This window comes from Eleutherodactylus coqui, chromosome 1, assembly GCF_035609145.1.
Source record: "Eleutherodactylus coqui strain aEleCoq1 chromosome 1, aEleCoq1.hap1, whole genome shotgun sequence".
Classification (NCBI taxonomy): domain Eukaryota; kingdom Metazoa; phylum Chordata; class Amphibia; order Anura; family Eleutherodactylidae; genus Eleutherodactylus; species Eleutherodactylus coqui.
In genome coordinates this window covers 1,790,981-1,812,462 of record NC_089837.1, presented here as the reverse complement: position 1 = coordinate 1,812,462, position 21,482 = coordinate 1,790,981, and the positions used below count along the sequence as shown (strand labels likewise).

The window sequence follows — 21,482 nt, the reverse complement described above, 5'->3', positions numbered from 1 at the left end:
GCATCCCATCACTTAATGTCACCCGATATACGGACTGGGGATGCTGTATAGACTGCAGTCATCATCAGTACAAACAACGGGCTCCCATTCATTAATATGGTATACAGCCATTAGCGCAATAGTGTCACTCCAGCAGGTAAGTATTTCATCTCGGATACGATCTAAAGAAAGGGGGAATCCTAAAACCATAATTACTCACTAATGTCTCCTCTATCCGTCAACGAGGCATGTATATGCGAAAAGGTATAAAAAAAACAATAAAGCATGATAAACCAAAACTAGGCAAGAGGTATTCTAATAGCCTGATGTCTTTATTTCCATTCATCAAGCATAAAGAGAGAGTGCAGTATAGAAGGGCACATTTTAGCCTCATACTTGATAAAGACTCAGGAGAGTCGAAACGTCGTATGTTTTACTGTTTGTTTTTCACTGCACCGTGTATGGCGTCACGCCGGCTTTCCATCTGGTACTACATTTGGGTCATTGTGGATCAGACCCTCTAAGGTGACTTTGCATGTGGCCGTCCGGCTGTATGTAACACAAGGACTGTGCTGTTGGCATCCTTTCTCCATTTACTGATCACTGATAATGCCTGAATTGTTGCAGTGACCCCTCAATGGTTAAAGGACCTTCTTCCAGGTAAAGCCTTCCTTCCTGTGGTCAAATGCAGTCAGATTCTGGCCCGGAGTCAAGACTCTAAACTAGCAGGTCATCTGGGAGTCAGAAAAACCTTGGCATTTATTTCCCATCATAATGGTGGCCCTTCATTGCCCAAGGATGTTCAAGAATCTGTTGCCGCCCGCCAGGTCTGTGCCAGGGACTTGTCTTGTCATCCAAGGATTATTATTACCATTGCTGGTTCCTCAGGCTCCATGGCTACATTACTTGTCTCCTCCGTTCTTATGGTTGTTCCTTTTTGTCTAGTTTGTTGTGGATCAATTTTTCAAAATAACACATTTTACTCCTTTGTCCAGTTTTCCCCTGGGGTGTCCTTCTGGTCCACCTCTTCGTCGAGCACATCCTTCTTCTACATGGTCTACCACTACATATTGTGTCTGACAGAGGGGCGCAGTTTAGCTGTATGTTCTAGAGAGCATTGTGTTGTCTACTGGATTTTACTTTAGACTTCTCTTCAGCTTACCACCCTCAATCCAATGGCCAAAGTTGGGCGAGTAAATCAAACCCTGGAGACCTACATTTTGTGTCCTCCCGTCAGCTCAACTGGATTTCACTTCTTTCTTGAGCAGAAGTTTCCTTTAATAACCACATCTCTGGGTCTATGGGAACCTCTTTTTTTTACTGTGACATCCTCGTCTTCCTCTTCCTGTGTTTAATGTGCCCACTGCTAATGTTGCTCATAGGAAATTCCTTAGAATCTGGCAAGAGTTCAAAGCTTCCCTCTCTCAAGCCTCTGTCCACATGAAGTGGCGTGCAGATGAGACCTGCGGACGGCCTCCTCATTGCCCCCCAGGAGGTAGAGTTTGTTGTCATCCAGAAATAACCATTAAAAGACTCCTGTTCAAGTTCACTCCAATGTACCTTGGTCCATTCCTGGTTCTCAAGCAACTCTTAGACTTCATCTTCCTCCTTAATGGTGAATCCCTAATTCCTGTCATGTCTTCCTCCTCAAGCCCTTAATTCTAAATCTTTTTTAAGGTCTCCAGTCCTGAATCTGCTGCTCTGGAGGAAGAATTAGGAGGCTGTAAAAAGGAGTCTTGGACTGGAAGAGCTTTAGTCTGGAAGAAAAGTCTTGGGAACTGAAAACATTAATGCTCGGCTCTTCTCAGGCTGCTTCAACTACATTGTGAATCAACAATAAAGAGACAATTTTGGATAACAATAAAGAAATAAGGGGTTACTGTGACAGTCGATGGCCACGGCCGGCAGCTCCTCCTCACCCCCCATTTAGACCTTCTCCAGCTGTCAAGAATGGCTGACCCTGCACCACCTGCTTTGTCAGGGCACCTGTATTTAGGGTTCATATGTTCACCTGCCTGCCTTGTAAAGGACCAGCACATGCTTGCAGCTCTTCCATCCCCAGCTGATCCAGACAGCTCCCTGATTATGAAGGCACCCTCCTCCGGTGCACAGTACAAAGGTGCTATTATATTCCAACTTACTTCTGGGTGGACTCATGCCTGATGTAGCCAGCCTTCCCATTTTCTCCTGTCTTCACCTCAGTTTGTACTTTGACCATGTTGTATCTGTTTGCTGCCTGCACTGACCCTCTGCCTCCCCTGATCTCCGCCTCATTGACTATGACTCTGTTCTCCTCCTGCATCGAGCTACAGTGTTCCTTTCTTGTCAGCATCCGTTGCCACTGAACAGAGATCACTCTTGGGGTAACAGTCTGGGGACTCCTGCCACAAAGAGCAGATACCAATTGGAAGGTTTAAAGGGTAAAAACCAGGGGTCCCTAGCGGCTGCCCTCAGAAGTCCCAAGCAGGGTGGGTCGACATCTGCTCATCTGACAGAAGGAGAGATGACTACGTTTCCTTCCTGCAGCAGACACTCCTGGCTTTGACTCAATAAACTTGTTTTCTTATACGAACAAAAGAAGATGCAGACGGAAGATACAAGTGTGCAAAAAACTACAAACCGAGCGAGACACTCATGGCTGATGCCACATAAGGAGATTCAGTACCGCAGGCACATGGCGAACGGAGGAGAGAGGAGCCTGAGGACTTCACCTCAGAGGACTGTGAAAAGAACCAGAGTTCACTCGCAATCTCGCCCCGCTCTCTAAATGTTTAAGTCTCAGAAGGAGTCCAACTCATGCTGGCAAGAAAACGGAAATTCAACTCAAAAGATGATGCTTAATGTGCACACATGGGGGTGTACAAAATGGTAGTCAGCTCAAGGTTGACTCAGCCCTCCATCCTGAGGTCGGTAAAATGAGCACCCAGCTTGGTGGGGGGTGATAAATAAATTACCTGGAAGCTGCAGAATAAATACAAATACCAAGATTAATTCATTTATTTAATTTTGAAGGGTTAAGTCATGGTTAGCAGCTGGGAATCTAAGAGGAAAAGGTGTCCTTGTGGGGAGCACAATGAGCACAGAGGTGTAGTTACCCTAATTCCCATTTTTGTAATATCTTCGCAGGAGGCCCTCCGATCGGGAATGTATGCCCGACATACTTCTGGTCATGATTTTATCTATTCAGCGATACCAAGCATGACACGTAAATTATAGTCAGGTACACGGATATGCCATTTGGGAGTGCTCCGGGGCCCATACCTCAATGTGTGCATATTCGTTCAATTCAGCTGGCCCACCTGATTCGAAAAATAGAATTCATGTTGGGCTTGGACCTTCACACAACTTATAACTCTTATTAAGAGATTTTCCTTTAATAAACATTTTGGAGCCAGGGTGTCTCTGGGAACCTTCTGATGTGTGACACCTCACTTGCAGGAGGTAATTAGCATCCCCCTGTTATTGCCTTAACTTTATGGCCATCTGAACAAAGCACTTCCTAAGGCCACGTGGTCACAAAGGCCTGGCAGTTGTGAGGGAGGGGGGAGACAAGGGCAGGAAGGATGTCAGTTAAACTTTCCTAGTGTCCTGAATGGCAGCTGATAGGCACCTGGTTGGTACTGCATCAATCCTTATATCCATCCCCCCTGGTTTAGAGTGGGTCTAGTAGGTCGATCCCCCAGATCACTTGCTAAGTACATCTCAGCTGCTCAGCCCCCTCCCTCGCCCCCCTCAATGGGACAACCCATCAGCGTTATTATGCTCACTGCCCTTTTTGTGCTGGATGGTGAAATCATACTGCTGCAGCGCCAAGCTCCAGTGGAGCAGTTTACCACTGGCACCTGAGGCACTATGCAGCCAACTGATCGGGTTGTGATCCCTCACTATTGTGAAATTTCACCCATACAGATACAGCTGCAGCTTCTGCAGGGCCCACACAATGGCTAAGCATATGGCATATGCCACCTCTGTGGGCAGAAGCTTGTGACTCAGATATAACACCGGGTGTTCTTCCCGCTAGAGTTTACTTGGCTTAGAACAGCACCCAGGCCATATGCGTTAACATTGGTCCGCACTACAAATCTCCAGGTTAAGTCTGGTGGCTACAGAACTGGAGGGCTGGATAGAGCAGCCTTCAGGGCTGCGAAGGAACATTCCCAAGCAGTGGTCCAGCTCATTACTGGTGGCAGTTTTATCTTGGTCAGGTCAGTGAGAGGCTTGGCCAGGGCACTGTAGTGGGGAACTACACCTACTCGGTGCCCTAGATACTGCACCTCTGGCATGACAATTGCACTTTTCAGGCTTGATGGTCAGGCCTGGATCTGTCTGAGCATCTGCAGCAGGTGCTCTAGGTGTCCCCCCCCCAATTGGGGCTGAAGACAGCAATATCATCCAAAAATACAACTGCACACTCTTCAGGCTCCTCAAGCAGACCATCCACCAAGCATTGAAAAGTGGCCGGAGGATTCTTTATTCCAAAGGGCATCACCTTGGACTCCTATAGTCCAAACTGGGTGATGAAGGCAGACCTTTCCTGTGCTTCTGTCGTCATGGGTATCTGTCAATACCACCGACTCAGATCCATAATCCTAATGTACTGGGCATCGGATAAGCATTGGGCACTGTGATGGTGTTCAACGTCCTATAGTCCACGCAGAACTGGGTCGTCTGGTCCTTCCATATCCACCTGCACCTCCAAGGAAACTCAGTAGGCGGGCTGCCTGTCAGCAGGGTGGTCTCCAGTGTTCACATGGTGAACGGTCAACTGGGTCCTCCCCTGCTTCCCGCTGAAGGTGGAAATGAAGTGGAGCAGGACCTCCTGCAGCTGGGACTGCTGGGTTCTAGAGAGCTGCAGGTTGAAAGATACACTCTTGATGGATCCATCCGCCTGAGCTGTGGCTAGTAGATCCACTAGGATCTCTCTCTCGCTGTCTTCAGAAAGGCTGCACACAGGTAAAGCACACGCCCTCCTTCAAGATGAACCTTTATCATATTTATGTGGAAGACGCTCTGCTTCTTTCAAGCGTGACCAATTGTGACCATGTAGTTCACCTCGTTGAGTCGCTGGTGTATGAGGTATGGGCCTTCCTTAGCAGTCTGGGGCTTGTTTTGGATCAGTGGGTCTACGACCCACATCTTCTGACCCGCCTCATAAGCTCTTTCTCTGGCGTTCCGGTTGTACTACTGTTTTTGGCTGTCTTGGGCCGGTGCCACGTTCTCGTGCACAAGCTGGGTTAATTTCTGCATTTTGTCACGGAGCCGCATGATATAGTCAGTGCCTGACAATTCCGAGGTGACCAGTTTTCCTTCCCAGGTCTCTTATCAGAGCCATAGGTCCCGTACCCGCCTTCCACACAGGAGCTCGAAGGGGGAGAATCCCATGGAGGCCTGAGGTACCTCTCGGTAAGCGAACAACAGGTGTGGGAGGTACGGCTCCCAGTCACATCCGTGAGACTCAACCAACATCTTAAGCATTTGCTTCACGGTGCCATTGAGCCATTGAAGAAAATCTTACTTCTTCTTTTAAAAAGGTAGTGTTAAATCCCTTTCCCGATACCAGGGTTTATTTTGTGATGAATTGAGCAAAAGACCATTGTAGTATGAAGTGCGCTACCTACTTTAAGACGCTTGATAGGAGGAGATTGCCTAATATTTTTTTTATAGGCGAATCTCCATCAGCAGCATAACCAGGGTGGGAGATTAGAGGCACCCCACGTAGTACCATTATTGATCCTAAAAGGAGCTGGGAAGGTGCCATTGATTCTGGCAGAAGGTTTATCATTCATGGAAAATATAGGGGATATAAGTTGTAGTGGGAACCCAAATTTAGTTAAGACCCCTCTCATGTAATCCTAGTTAGCTCTGTCAAATGCCTTTTCGGCATCTGTACCGAGAAGGACCGTAGGGGCATTGTCTGATTTAACATAATATATAGGGCCAAAAAGTCCAAATAAAAGGCACAGCCATGGCAATCAGGATTCCAAAAAACCGGGGGTAAGTCCTGTACCTAGAGAACATCACGGTCAAGCAAATAGGATTAGCTCAGGATTTAAATTGATAGCAACAGAACAACACTGATGTGCATCTCCACCATTCAGTGGCTAACCAACCCCCGCCCCTCTGCTGAATAAACTTCATGAAAAAATAGGCCAAAAAATACATATATGTTTCTTGCCTAATAGGAATGATAGCAATTTGTTTATTTTGTGGTTTGAAAGCAAAATGATAAAATCCCTTTTTATTCCTCACAGACAATCCCAGTGAGACCTCTGAGGGAAACTTCATGTTATCGGTAAATTTTAAGGTAGAAGATCAGAATATTGTGCAGTGCTCTTCAGGAGAAAACCTCATGACCATTAATGTACCTCCAGGACTTCACAGTACAGATCCATCATATAATCCCCCTAATCATGGGGAACCTTCTCCTGACCAATCACAGGTTGTTACCACAAGTGCGGCTCAGAACGGGGAGAAAAGGTATCAGTGTGATGAATGTGGAAAACAGTTTACAAGTAGCTCAAATCTTTATACACACCGAAGAATTCACACCGGGGTGAAGCCGTATTCATGTTCAGAATGTGGGAAAGGTTTTACAGATAAATCACATCTTGTTCGGCATCAAAGAATTCACACAGGGGAGAAGCCATATTCATGTTCAGAATGTGGGAAATGCTTTGCTGTAAAGTACAAACTTGCGGATCACTGGAGAAGTCACACAGGAGAAAAGCCGTATTCATGTTCAGAATGTGGCAAATCTTTTACTTTTAAATACAAACTTGCAGATCATTGGAGAACTCACACAGGAGAGAAGCCGTATTCATGTTCAGAATGTGGCAAATGTTTTATAAATAAATCAGATCTTGTTAGACATGAGAGAAGCCACACAGGAGAGAAGCCGTTTACTTGTTCATTATGTGGGAAATGTTTTACAAATAAATCAGATCTTGTTATACATGAGAGAGTTCACACAGGAGAAAAGCCGTATTCATGTTCAAAATGTGGTAAAAGTTTTACAGATAAATCAAATCTTTTAATACATGACAGAAGTCACACTGGAGAGAAGCCATATTCGTGTTCAGAATGTGGGAAATGTTTTACAAATAAATCTAATCTAGTTAGACATGGGAGAATTCACACAGGAGAGAAGCCATTTACATGTTCTGAATGCGGAAAATGTTTTACAAATAAATCACATCTTGTTACACATCAGCGAATTCACACAGGAGAGAAGCCATATTCATGTTCAGAATGTGGGAAATGTTTTACAAGTACATCACATCTTATTACACATAAGAGAATTCACACAGGAGAGAAACCGCATTCATGTTATCAATGTGGGAAAAGTTTTGTAAATAAATCAGATCTTGTTATACATAAGAGAATTCACACAGGAGAGAGGCCATTTCCATGCTCAGGATGTGGGAAATGTTTTATAGATAAATCGCACCTTGTTAAACATGAGAGAATTCACACAGGAGAGAAGCCGTATTCATGTTCAGAATGTGGGAAATGTTTTATTACTAAAACCAAACTTAGAGATCATCAGAAAATTCACACGGGAGAGAAGCCAATTTCATGCTCTGTTTGTGGGAAATGCTTTACAACGCATTTAAACTTTGAAACTCATCAGCGATGTCACACTGAGAATTAAGCAGTTTACAATGTAATCGTCTTGGATCTTCCAAACACCCAAATTCTATTTATTTGAGATAACCTGTGAGCGGGATTAATGGAGGAAATATTGTGGGAAATAGAGGGATTTCTCACACAGTGGCTTGTGTTAATCTCCCGCTTTTACCTGCATTTTTGTAGCAAACACCCCTTTAGCCAGATGTTACCTATAGGTCAATAAAATATGAAATGCAGTAAACAGATTGCATGTTTGAATTGCTCTCTTGTGTTTTCCTGGAGACTTATTTGTTGGAAAAAACATGTGGAAAAATGCCTGTTTGTTTATGGAGAAACGTCACCCAAAAATTCTTAAAACTGCATGGAAATCATTGGTCTTTTTAGAAGCCCCAAAAACACAGTTTACCTTTACAGCAGCGACACTGAAAGGTCCCCACAAGCTGTATTCATAACGCAGGAGCATCCAGGACCGGGATATTTTTGACGCGCCCCGTGGTAGTTTTTCCCATTTACCATGTGGGGACTGTCAATATTTGATCTGCAGTCATATACTACATAAAGGGGGTGGATTAAAGAAAAAAAGATTTTCGCTACAATTTTTGATCTCTTTGGCTGATTTTGGCCTTTAGGACGCCTTGATTGTACTTTGCTGAATCTCCACACTTCTAAAGCCATATGTTGTTGATGTTGACGCTCCGAGTTCCATAGGCTGAGCTGGGTGGACATGGCTTTTGTTCAGCTCTTACCATAAGAGGATGCAAGCCCCCGTCCACAAGGGTTTATGCATCTGCTGAAGTGCTATTTACTAGAAGGCACAAGTACTTGCTTTATGATGCTGGTTGCTACGATTACAACAATGCTCAATTTATTTAGTTTTTTATGTTTTACTTCATTAGCACAATAAAAACACTTTTAAGAATTGTGTTTTTGTCTTGTTGTCCGCTGACAGTCATAACTTTAATATAAAGCACTTTCATGGGTGCGTCTGCCGGCTCCAGTCATCCTGGCAGGCTTATCTCCAATTAAAATTCACTGTTTCTTACTAAAAAATACAAAACAACATTGTTCCAACCCGGAATGGGGTCTGCCGGAGGGACTCTGTGCCTGTGCTTCTGGAGGCCTGAAGAAGACCCCATTCCGGGTGGAAACACATAGTGTTGTATTTATGTTCATGTTTGCGTTAATAAAGAGTGACCTTTAATTGGACATACGTCTGCCATGATTGGCGCCGGGCAGCAGCACCGGTGGAAGGGGTTTTCACTTGCTACAATATGTTGCCTGATTTGAGCTGTAGAAAGGCTGTCCGGAGGGCCTAGAAGGTCTCGCCTTTCCTCCCCATGTCCGCTCTATCACACCTGCGACCCTGAAGGGATTTGTGTAGTTGTGCACATTTCAGCACAAGCGAATCAGGTGAGAACACTAACTTGTGCGCTGGTCTTTCCAGCAGTTGTCTTTCGGGTCTCTTACACCTTGTTAATTCTCTTTCTGTTTGTCAGTCGTTGTTGGATGTCGTCTCACAAGTCCCGTTTACTGTTCAGCCTGTTTCATTGTCTATTTGTTTGCATTCCCCTTCTATTTGCACTTGTCCGGAGCGTGGTGCGAATCACAGATGAGCTCTCGTGTTACCAGGATTTCCCAGCACATGATGTACAAGGGCTTGTTCTACTTTCACTCCTCCAATCTCGCACATATTGCAACATGGAGTGAAGATCGCTCCCCACATGGTCCTGCATGTCCCACAATACAGCACTGACCAAATTATATTATGGTGCCTGATCGGGCACCCATTGAGCTCCAGCAAAGGGTTAACACTATCATAGGCCAGAGGCTCTCCAGAACTCACAAGGATGTTTACATTAGGAGGTAATGCAAGTGGTTAAAAAATGACATAAAACAAGACCGTTACAAAATAAATGGGAAAGGAATAGGAATAGCAGACATTTTATAAAGTGGATTGTGTAGGATCCAGGTGTGAGGAGATCCACTGAAGAGCTCTCAGGCAGATCCCAAAGGTGTTGTGCCATCTCCTGGAGTCTGACACTTACAGGGCCACACACTCCCCCTCTTCAGTCTGATGACATGTAAGAGGGGCTCCCATGTGTCACATAATGTTCTATCATTCTTGTGTATGCCCTCCTTTTGCAGTAATAATGAGGCTCTGCTGCCACCTTGTGGCTAAAAGGCTTAATGTTTATTGTAGTGTTACAGGACGACGTCTGCTGTACAAAGTAAAGGCGTCCTGTGGGTCCGTTGGATTGCCTTCATATTGGCAGCACACGGACTGTTTAGAGGCTCTGTAGAAGTTTGTGAAAGAAGTGCCAAAGACCCACTGAGCTTTATCCCTAAAGTAAGGAGGAGCTGCCTACTGCTAATGAACTGCATTCAGACAGAGGGACAGACTGCGATAGCAAGCAACGCTGTTCTATCAAAGGAGAACATCATTTATTTGGGTTTGAACCATAAGTGAGGATCGGCCTCAATAAAACCTGAACACGAACTCACAGAAACTGACTTAAAGGGATCCTGTCACACCCTATAGTCTAAGATCTGCTGCCGTTAGGTGACTTGACAGGGAGCTAGGTGGGGTATTTCTTTATACTCAACCATTCCCGTGACTCTTTTCAGAGTACTGTGCCAGTGCTGCCCCAGAGAATTGTATAGGAGGCCGCATGCAGAGAACTGAAAAGAGTCAGATTCCGCAGGAGACACCACTGGATGTGGCTCCCTGTCACATACCCCAACAGCACCATAGCTTAGTTCATAGGGACATGGCAGGTTCCCATTAGGGACTGCACAGGACTGCTAGGAACACAACACTATTCTGCAGGGCACTAGTAAAGTGGGGCCTGAACAGATATCGAAGGGACTGAGACTTTAATGGAAGCGAGCCTGGGACTTTTCGGGAGTCTGTTTAAAGGGGTTGTCCCGCGGCAGCAAGTGGGGTTATACACTTCTGTATGGCCATATTAATGCACTTTGTAATGTACATCGTGCATTAAATATTGGCCATACAGAAGTTATTCACTTACCTGCTCCGTTGCTAGCGTCCCCGTCGCCATGGTGCCGTCTAATTTCAGCGGCTAATCGCCCGATTAGACGCGCTTGTGCAGTCCGGGTCTTCTCCCTTCTGAATGGGGCCACTCGTGCCGGAGAGCTGCTCCTTGTAGCTCCGCCCCGTCACGTGTGCCGATTCCAGCCAATCAGGAGGCTGGAATCGGCAATGGAACGCACAGAGCCCACGGTGCACCATGGGAGAAGACCTGCGGTCCACCGTGGGTGAAGATCCCGGCGGCCATCTTCGCAAGGTAAGTAAGAAGTCACCGGAGCGCGGGGATTCGGGTAAGTTCTATCCGTTTTTTTTTTTTTTAAACCCCTGCATCGGGTTTGTCTCGCGCCGAACGGGGGGGCTATTGAAAAAAAAAAAAAACCCGTTTCGGCGCGGGACAACCCCTTTAAGTATTTACAAAAACTGCTACCCTGTTTTCCTGAAAATAAACCCTACCCTCATTATTTGGGGAGGCTTGAAATATAAGCTCTATCCCCAAAATAAGACATAGCTGCATTACATTAAAATAAAAACAATACATTACCTGGCAGGCTCGATCGAGGTCCCTCCCGCTGCTCTCTGGCTGTGATTGGTTCATCGAGCGCTGAATTGATTGGCCAATCTATAAATCCCGCTATTCAGACAATGCCGTGGCTCAGGCAATTCCTAAATCGCGCCTCCATAATGCGATGACTGTGATTGTCTCTTCAAGAGCTGCATTGATTGGTTTTTGAGCGCTGCTCAAGCCAATCAGGGCCATCACTTCCTGGAGGCGGGATTTATTAATTACCTGAGCCACGGCATTCATTGGCTAAGTCATGGGATTTATTGGGTGTCCGAGGACTGCAAGAAGTGCGTCGGAGCTCCGGAGAGCAGTGGAGGATGCTGGGTAAATATAATAAGACATCCCCTGAAAATAAGACCTATTGCCTCCTTTGGAGCAAAAATTTAAATACGACTGGGACTTATTTTCAGGGAAACCGTTAGTTGTGGACTTTTCAGTGGTTATTTACAAACTGCGTGCAGCAAGCGGCAATTACTGATTTGCTGGAGACAGATAACCTTCAATTGCGGATGTGATTTACTTCCGTGGGCGTGGGCGTGGGCTCTCGTGGGCTCGCAGTCTCCTATACATTGTGGTTGACTTTTTTACACAATAATGATCTGGCTGTTCACAACAACTTACTTTCATTAGTTTTTAGGTTATAAATACCTCTTCCCATTTCTTCACAACTAAAACAAAAGCGCCTGAGCCGTTCGGCTGCGGGGGGAGCGGGGAATAATGCGATTCTCGGAAATCTAGAATGGGGAGGGGTTTGTGAGAATCCACAGTTACAGGTTACTATACGATTTCTTTTATATTTGGTGGACATTTTTAGTGCTATGATACGTATATACTAAAGGCGGTATTACTGCTGATTGGTGGCAGTCAGGGTTGTGAAGTCTGATTCGTAGAAGTTGTGAAAATCTTCAACTGTTTGCTAGAACTTGCAAAATGTGATTGTTCCCAGCAAGAGAAACCAGGTGATCCTGTAGATATGAGACCTTTAATGGCTAACAAAAATACATGATGTTATAGCGAGCCTGCAAACCTCTCGGGCTCTTCTTCAGGCTTAATGGATTGGATCTGAAGAGGCCTGGATATTTATACACACTTATAACATACATACTTATGACACGGCACAGACATGGATATATATATATACTTATGACACGGCACAGACATGGATATATATATATATATATATACACACTTATGACAAGGCACAGACATGGAGATATACACACATACTTATGACAAGGCACAGACATGGATATATATATATACTTATGACAAGGCACAGATATGGATATATATATATACTTATGACAAGGCACAGATATGGATATATATATACTTATGACAAGGCACAGACACGGATGTGATTGGTTCGCACTTAAGAGGAATTCTGGAACAGAGATAAACTTTTTTGTCTAGACACTGATAATGGAGTGAAAGTTTTATGATCCCTGAATCACTGTTGGGGGGGGGGGGGGGGGGGTCGTCAGGCTAGAACTTGCAGAACCATTTCGGAATGGATAGGATATGATATTGGAGGCAGAGCGCAGATGCCCCTCAGTGGAACCCCTGCAAGGGTCTTACTGATTAGCACTAGAGATGAGCGAGCACGCTCGGATAAGTCAGTTACTCGAGGGAGCCTTGCTCTTCTCGAGTGACTGCATTCTTGTCCGAGCAGGAGGGGGGGGGGGGGGAGGGCGGGGCGGCAGAGAGAGAGAGACTTGATAGAAGCATCAGACCGTGGACTATATAGAGGAGTCGGATCGTGTAGTGGATAGAAGCGTCGGACCGTGGAGTGGATAGAAGCGTCGGACCGTGGACTATATAGAGGAGTCGGATCGTGGAATGGATAGAAGCGTCGGACCGTGGACTATATAGAGGAGTCGGATCGTGGAATGGATAGAAGCGTCGGACCGTGGACTATATAGAGGAGTCGGATCGTGGAATGGATATAAGCGTCGGATCGTGGAGTGGATAGAAGCGTCGGATCGTGGAGTGGATAAAAGCATCGGATCGTGGAATGGATAGAAGTGTCGTACCATGGACTATATAGAGGAGTCGGATCGTGGAGTGGATAGAAGCGTCGGGTCGTGGAGTGGATACAAGCGTCGGATCGTGGAGTGGATAGAAGCATCGGATCGTGGAATGGATAGAAGTGTCGTACCATGGACTATATAGAGGAGTCGGATCGTGGAGTGGATAGAAGCTTTGGATCATGGAATATATAGAGGCGTCAGATCATGGAGTGAATAGAAGGGTCGGATCGTGGAGTGCATAGAAGCGTTGGATCATGGAATATATAGAGGCGTCAGATCATGGAGTGGATAGAAGCATCGGATCGTGGAGTGGATAGAAGCGTCGGATCGTGGAGTGGATAGAAGCGTTGGATCGTGGAATATATAGAGGCGTCAGATCATGGAGTGGATAGAAGCGTCGGATCGTGGAGTGGATAGAAGCGTCGGATCGTGGAGTGGATGGAAGCGTCGGATCGTGGAGTGGATAGAAGCGTCGGATCGTGGAGTGGATAAAAGCGTCGGATCGTGGAGTGGAGAGAAGCGTCAGATCGTAGGGTATATAGAGGCGTCAGATCATGGAGTGGATAGAAGCATCAGATTGTGGAGTAGATACAAGCATCGGACAGTGGAATGGATAGAAGCATCGGATCGTGGAGTGGATAGAAGCGTCGGATCGTGGAGTGGATAGAAGCGTTGGATCGTGGAATATATAGAGGCGTCAGATCATGGAGTGGATAGAAGCGTCGGATCGTGGAGTGGATAGAAGTGTCGGATCGTGGAGTGGATGGAAGCGTCGGACCGTGGAGTGGATAGAAGTGTCGGATCGTGGAGTGGATGAAAGCGTCGGATCGTGGAGTGGAGAGAAGCGTCGGATCGTAGGGTATATAGAGGCGTCAGATCATGGAGTGGATAGAAGCATCAGATTGTGGAGTAGATACAAGCATCAGACAGTGGAGTGGATAGAAGCGTCGGATCGTGGAGTAGACAGAAGCGTCGGATCGTGGAGTAGATAGAGGCGTCGGACCGTGGAGTATATAGAGGCGTTGGAACGTGGAGTGGATAGAAGCGTCGGACCATGGAGTGGATAGAAGCGTCGGACCCTGGAGTAGATAGAAGCATCGGATCATGGAGTAGAGAGAGGCGTCAGACCATGAAGTGGATAGAAGCGTTGGATCGTGGAGAGGATAGAAACGTCGGATCGTGGAGTAGATAGAAGCGTCTGCTTGTGGAGTAGATAGAAGCGTCGGATCGTGGAGTAGATAGAGGCATCGGACCGTGGAGTATATAGAGGCGTTGGACCGTGGAGTGGATAGAAACGTTGGATCGTGGAGTAGATAGAGGCATCGGACCGTGGAGTGGATAGAAGCGTTGGATCGTGGAGTGGATAGTAGCGTTGGATCGTAGAGAGGATAGAAGCGTCGGATCGTGGAGTGGATAGAAGCGTCGGATCGTAGAGTGGATAGAAGCGTTGGATCGTGGAGTGGATAGAAGCGTTGGATCGTGGAGTGGATAGAAGCGTCGGATCGTAGAGAGGATAGAAGCGTCGGATTGTGGAGTATATAGAAGCATCGGATCGTAGAGTAGATAGAGGCGTCGGACCGTGGAGTGGATAGAGGCGTCGGACCTTGGAGTGGATAGAAGCGTCAAACCTTGGAGTGGATAGAAACGTTGGATCGTGGAGTAGATAGAGGCGTCGGATCGTGGAGTGGATAGAAGCGTCGGATCCTGGAGTGGATAGAAATGTTGGATCATGGAGTGGATAGAAGCGTCGGATCATGGAGTGGATAGAAGCGTCGGATCATGGAGTGGATAGAAGCGTCGGATCGTGGAATGGATAGAAGTGTCGGATCGTGGAGTATATAGAGGTGTCGGACCGTGAAGTGGATAGAAGCGGCGGATCGTGGAGTGGATAGAAGCATCAGACCGTGGAGTGGATAGAAGCGTCGGATCGTGGAGTGGATAGAAGCGGCGGATCGTGGAGTGGATAGAAGCGTCGGATAGTGGAGTGGAGAGAAGCGTTGGATCGTGGAATATATAGAGGCGTCAGACCATGGAGTGGATAGAAGCGTCGGAACATGGAGTGGATAGAAGCGTCGGATCGTGGAGTGGATAGAAGCGTCGGATCGTGGAGTGGATAGAAGCATGGATCGTGGAGTGGATAGAAGCATTGGATCGTGGAATACATAGAGGCGTCAGATCATGGAGTGGATAGAATCGTCGGATCGTGGAGTGGATAGAAGCGTCGGATCATGGAGTAGATAGAAGCGTCGGATCGTCGAGTGGATGAAAGCGTAGGATCGTGGAGTGGAGAGAAGCGTCGGATCGTGGAGTATATAGAGGCATCAGATTGTGGAGTAGATAGAAGCATCGGATCGTGGAGTATATAGAGGCGTCGGATCATGGAGTGGATAGAAGCGTCGGCTTGTGGAGTAGATACAAGCATCGGACAGTGGAGTGGATAGAAGCGTCAGGTCGTGGAGAAGACAGAAGCGTCGGATCATGGAGTAGATAGAGGCGTCGGACCGTGGAGTATATAGAGGCGTCGGACCGTGGAGTGGATAGAAGCATCGGACCGTTGAGTGGATAGAAGCGTCGGACAATGGAGTAGATAGAAGCATCGGATCATGGAGTAGAGAGAGGCGTCGGACCATGAAGTGGATTGAAGCGTTGGATCGTGGAGTGGATAGAAGCGTCGGATCGTAGAGAGGATAGAAGCGTCTGCTTGTGGAGGAGATAGAAGCGTCGGATCGTGGAGTAGATAGAGGCGTCAGACCGTGGAGTATATAGAGGCGTTGGACCGTGGAGTGGATAGAAGCGTCGGACCGTGGAGTGGATAGAAGCGTCGGATCGTGGAGTGGATAGAAGCGTCGGATCGTGGAGTAGATAGAAGCGTTGGACCGTGGAGTGGATAGTAGCGTCGGATCGTGGAGTGGATAGAAGCGTTGGACCGTGGAGTGGATAGAAGCTTCGGACCATGGAGTGGATAGAAGCGTCTGATCGTGGAGTGGATAGAAGCGTCGGATTGTGGAGTAGATAGAAGCGTCGGACCGTGAAGTGGATAGAAGTGTCGGATTGTTGAGTAGATAGAAGCGTTGGACCGTGGAGTGGATAGAAGCGTCGGACCGTGGAGTGGATAGAAGCGTTGGACCGTGGAGTGGATAGAAGCGTCGGACCATGGAGTGGATAGAAGCGTCGGATCGTGGAGTGGATAGAAGCGTCGGATCGTAGAGAGGATAGAAGCGTCGGCTCGTGGAGGAGATAGAAGCGTCGGTTCGTGGAGTAGATAGAGGCGTCGGACCATGGAGTATATAGAGGCGTTGGACCGTGGAGTGGATAGAAGCGTTGGATCGTGGAGTAGATAGAGGCGTCGGACCGTGGAGTATATAGAGGCGTCGGACCTTGGAGTAGATAGAAGCGTCGGACCTTGGAGTGGATAGAAGCGTCAGACCTTGGAGTGGATAGAAACATTGGATCGTGGAGTAGATAGAGGCGTCGGACCGTGGAGTGGATAGAAGTGTTGGACCGTGGAGTGGATAGAAGAATCGGACCGTGGAGTGGATAGAAGCGTCGGATCCAGGAGTGGATAGAAGCGTCGGATCGTGGAGTGGATAGAAGTGTCGGATCGTGGAATGGATAGAAGTGTCGGATCGTGGAGTAGATAGAGGTGTCGGACCGTGGAGTATATAGAGGTGTCGGACCGTGGAGTGGATAGAAGCGTTGGATCGTGGAGTAGATAGAGGCGTCGGATTGTGGAGTAGATAGAGGCGTCGGACCGTGGATAGAAGCGTCGGATTGTAGAGTGGATAGAAGCGTCGGACCGTGGAGTGGATAGAAGTGTCGGACCATGGAGTGGATAGAAGCGTCAGATCAAGGAGTATATAGAGGCGTCGGATCGTGGAGTAGATCGAGGCGTCGGATCGTGGAGTAGATAGAAGCGTCGGATCGTGGAGTAGATAGAAGCGTCGGATCGTGGAGTAGATAGAAGCGTCGGATCGTGGACTGGATAGAAGCGTCGGACTGTGGAGTGGATAGAAGAGTCGGATTGTGGAGTAGATAGAAGTGTCGGATCGTGGAGTGGATAGAAGCGTCGGATCGTGGCGTATGTAGAGGAGTCGGATCGTGGAATGGATAGAAGCGTCGGATCGTGGCGTATATAAGAGGAGTCGGATTGTGGAGTAGATAGAAGTGTTGGATCGTGGAGTGGATAGAAGTGCCGGACCGTGGACTATATAGAGGCGTCAGATCATGGAGTGGATAGAAGCGTCGGACCGTGAAGTGGATAGAAGTGTCGGATCGTGGAGTAGATAGAAGCGTTGGACCGTGGAGTGGATAGAAGCGTCGGACCGTGGAGTGGATAGAAGCGTCGGACCGTGGAGTGGATAGAAGTGTCGGACCGTTGAGTGGATAGAAGCGTCGGATCGTGGAGTGGATAGAAGCGTCGGATAGTGGAGTGGATAGAAACGTCGGATCGTGGAGTGGATAGAAGCATTGAACCGTGGTGTGGATAGAAGCGTCGGACTGTGGAGTGGATAGAAGCGTTGGACCATGGAGTGGATAGAAGCGTCGGATCGTGGAGTGGATATGAGCGTCGGACCTTGGAGCGGATAGAAGCGTCGGATCGTGGAGTGGATATGAGCGTCGGACCGTGGAGTGGATAGAAGTGTCAAATCGTGGAGTAGATAGAAGCGTTGGACCGTGGAGTGGATAGCAGCGTCGGATCGTGGAGTGGATATGAGCGTCAGACCTTGGAGTGGATAGAAGCGTCAGATCGTGGAGTGGATATGAGCGTCGGACCGTGGAGTGGATAGAAGCGTCGGATCGTGGAGTGGATAGAAGCGTCGGACCGTGGACTGGATAGAAGCGTCGGATCGTGGAGTGGATAGAAGCGTTGGACCGTGGAGTAGATAGAAGCTTTGGACCGTGGAGTGGATAGAAGCGTCAGACCGTGGAGTATATAGAGGCGTCGGACCGTGGAGTGGATAGAAGCGTCAGATCGTGGAGTAGATAGAAGCGGCAGATCGTGGAGTGGATAGAAGCGTCCGATCGTGGAGTAGATAGAAGTGTTGGACCGTGGAGTGGATAGAAGCGTCAGATCATGGAGTGGATAGAAGCGTCGGATCCTGGAGTGGATAAAAGCGTCGGATCGTGGAGTATATAGACGCCTTGGACGGTGGAGTGGTTAGAAGCGTCGGATCCCTGAGTATATAGAGGCCTTGGACCGTGGAGTGGATAGAAGCGTCGGATCGTGGAGTATATAGAGGCCTTGGACCGTGGAGTGGATAGAAGCGTCGGATCGTGGAGTATATAGAGACCTTGGACCGTGGAGTGGATTGAAGCGTCGGATCGTGGAGTATATAGAGGCGTCGGATCGTGGAGTATATAGAGGCGTTTGATCGTGGAGTAGATAGAAGCGTCGGATCGTGGAGTAGATAGAAGCGTCGGATCGTGGAGTAGATAGAAGCGTCGGATCGTGGAGTAGATAGAAGCGTCGGATCGTGGAGCAGATAGAAGCGTCGGATCGTGGAGCAGATAGAAGCGTCGGATCGTGGACTGGATAGAAGCGTCGGACTGTGGAGTGGATAGAAGAGTCGGATTGTGGAGTAGATAGAAGTGTCGGATCGTGGAGTGGATAGAAGCGTCGGATCGTGGCGTATATAAGAGGAGTCGGATTGTGGAGTAGATAGAAGTGTCGGATCATGGAGTGGATAGAAGTGCCGGACCGTGGACTATATAGAGGCGTCAGATCATGGAGTGGATAGAAGCGTTGGACCGTGAAGTGGATAGAAGTGTCGGATCGTAGAGTAGATAGAAGCGTTGGACCGTGGAGTGGATAGAAGCGTTGGACCGTGGAGTGGATAGAAGCGTCGGACCATGGAGTGGATAGAAGCGTCGGATCGTGGAGTGGATAGAAGCGTCGGATTGTGGAGTAGATAGAAGCGTTGGACCGTGGAGTGGATAGTAGCGTCGGATCGTGGAGTGGATAGAAGCGTTGGACCGTGGAGTGGATAGAAGCGTCGGACTGTGGAGTGGATAGAAGCGTCAGATCGTGGAGTGGATAGAAGCGTCGGATTGTGGAGTAGATAGAAGCGTTGGACCATGGAGTGGATAGAAGCATCGGATCATGGAGTGCATATGAGCGTCGGACCTTGGAGCGGATAGAAGCGTCGGATCGTGGAGTGGATATGAGCGTCGGACCGTGGAGTGGATAGAAGCATCGGATCGTGGAGTGGATATGAATGTCAGACCTTGGAGTGGATAGAAGCGTCAGATCGTGGAGTGGGTATGAGCGTCGGACCGTGGAGTGGATAGAAGCTACGGATCGTGGAGTGGATAGAAGCGTCGGACCGTGGACTGGATAGAAGCGTCGGATCGTGGACTGGATAGAAGCGTCGGATCTTGGAGTAGATAGAAGCGTTGGACCGTGGAGTAGATAGAAGCGTCGGACCGTGGAGTGGATAGAAGCGTCAGATCGTGGAGTAGATAGAAGCGGCAGATCGTGGAGTGGATAGAAGCGTCCGATCGTGGAGTGGATAGAAGCGTCGGATCCTGGAGTGGATAGAAGCGTCGGACCGTGGAGTGGATAGAAGCGTCGGATCCTGGAGTGGATAAAAGCGTCGGATCGTGGAGTATATAGAGGCCTTGGCCCGTGGAGTAGATAGAGGCGTCGGACCGTGGAGTGGATAGAAGCGTCGGACCGTGGAGTGGATAGAAGCGTCAGATCGTGGAGTATATAGAGGCCTTGGACCGTGGAGTGGATAGAAGCGTCGGATCGTGGAGTATATAGAGACCTTGGACCGTGGAGTGGATTGAAGCATCGGATCGTGGAGTGGATAGAAGCGTCGGACCGTGGAGTGGATAGAAGCGTCAGATCCTGGAGTGGATAGAAGCATCGGACCGTGGAATGGATAGAGGCGTTGGATCGTGGAGTGGATAGAAGCGTCGGACCGTGGAGTGGATAGAAGCGTCAGATCGTGGAGTAGATAGAAGCGGCAGATCGTGGAGTGGATAGAAGCGTCCGATCGTGGAGTGGATAGAAGCGTCGGATCCTGGAGTGGATAGAAGCGTCGGACCGTGGAGTGGATAGAAGCGTCGGATCCTGGAGTGGATAAAAGCGTCGGATCGTGGAGTATATAGAGGCCTTGGCCCGTGGAGTAGATAGAGGCGTCGGACCGTGGAGTGGATAGAAGCGTCGGACCGTGGAGTGGATAGAAGCGTCGGATCGTGGAGTATATAGAGGCCTTGGACCGTGGAGTGGATAGAAGCATCGGATCGTGGAGTATATAGAGACCTTGGACCGTGGAGTGGATTGAAGCATCGGATCGTGGAGTGGATAGAAGCGTCGGACCGTGGAGTGGTTAGAAGCGTCGGACCGTGGAGTGGTTAGAAGCGTCGGATCGTGGAGTATATAGAGGCCTTGGACCGTGGAGTGGATAGAAGCGTCGGATCGTGGAGTATATAGAGGCCTTGGACCGTGGAGTGGATAGAAGCGTCGGATCGTGGAGTATATAGAGACCTTGGACCGTGGAGTGGATTGAAGCGTCGGATCGTGGAGTATATAGAGGCGTCGGATCGTGGAGTATATAGAGGCGTTTGATCGTGGAGTAGATAGAAGCGTCGGATCGTGGAGTAGATAGAAGCGTCGGATCGTGGAGTAGATAGAAGCGTCGGATCGTGGAGTAGATAGAAGCGTCGGATCGTGGAGCAGATAGAAGCGTCGGATCGTGGAGCAGATAGAAGCGTCGGATCGTGGACTGGATAGAAGCGTCGGACTGTGGAGTGGATAGAAGAGTCGGATTGTGGAGTAGATAGAAGTGTCGGATCGTGGAGTGGATAGAAGCGTTGGATCGTGGCGTATATAAGAGGAGTCGGATTGTGGAGTAGATAGAAGTGTCGGATCATGGAGTGGATAGAAGTGCCGGACCGTGGACTATATAGAGGCGTCAGATCATGGAGTGGATAGAAGCGTTGGACCGTGAAGTGGATAGAAGTGTCGGATCGTAGAGTAGATAGAAGCGTTGGACCGTGGAGTGGATAGAAGCGTTGGACCGTGGAGTGGATAGAAGCGTCGGACCATGGAGTGGATAGAAGCGTCGGATCGTGGAGTGGATAGAAGCGTCGGATTGTGGAGTAGATAGAAGCGTTGGACCGTGGAGTGGATAGTAGCGTCGGATCGTGGAGTGGATAGAAGCGTTGGACCGTGGAGTGGATAGAAGCGTCGGACTGTGGAGTGGATAGAAGCGTCAGATCGTGGAGT

At 48.3% G+C, this 21,482-nt stretch overlaps 2 protein-coding genes across 5 annotated transcripts in view; one reads left to right on the top strand and one right to left on the bottom strand.

Moving 5' to 3' along the window:
- Window positions 1-7,849, top strand: part of LOC136617486 (zinc finger protein 84-like) — a 522,213-nt gene extending 514,364 nt beyond the window's left edge. For all 4 annotated transcript variants that reach the window (XM_066594262.1, XM_066594266.1, XM_066594265.1 and 1 more), the window contains one exon: window positions 6,231-7,849. In XM_066594262.1, coding sequence (XP_066450359.1) covers window positions 6,231-7,630 — 1,400 coding nt within the window. In that variant the 3' untranslated portion in view covers window positions 7,631-7,849. The remainder of the gene's footprint in view (window positions 1-6,230) is intronic.
- LOC136617429 (zinc finger protein 300-like) overlaps window positions 1-21,482 on the bottom strand; it is a 1,148,901-nt gene that overhangs the window by 279,306 nt on the left and 848,113 nt on the right. The gene's annotated exons all lie outside the window — the stretch shown is intronic.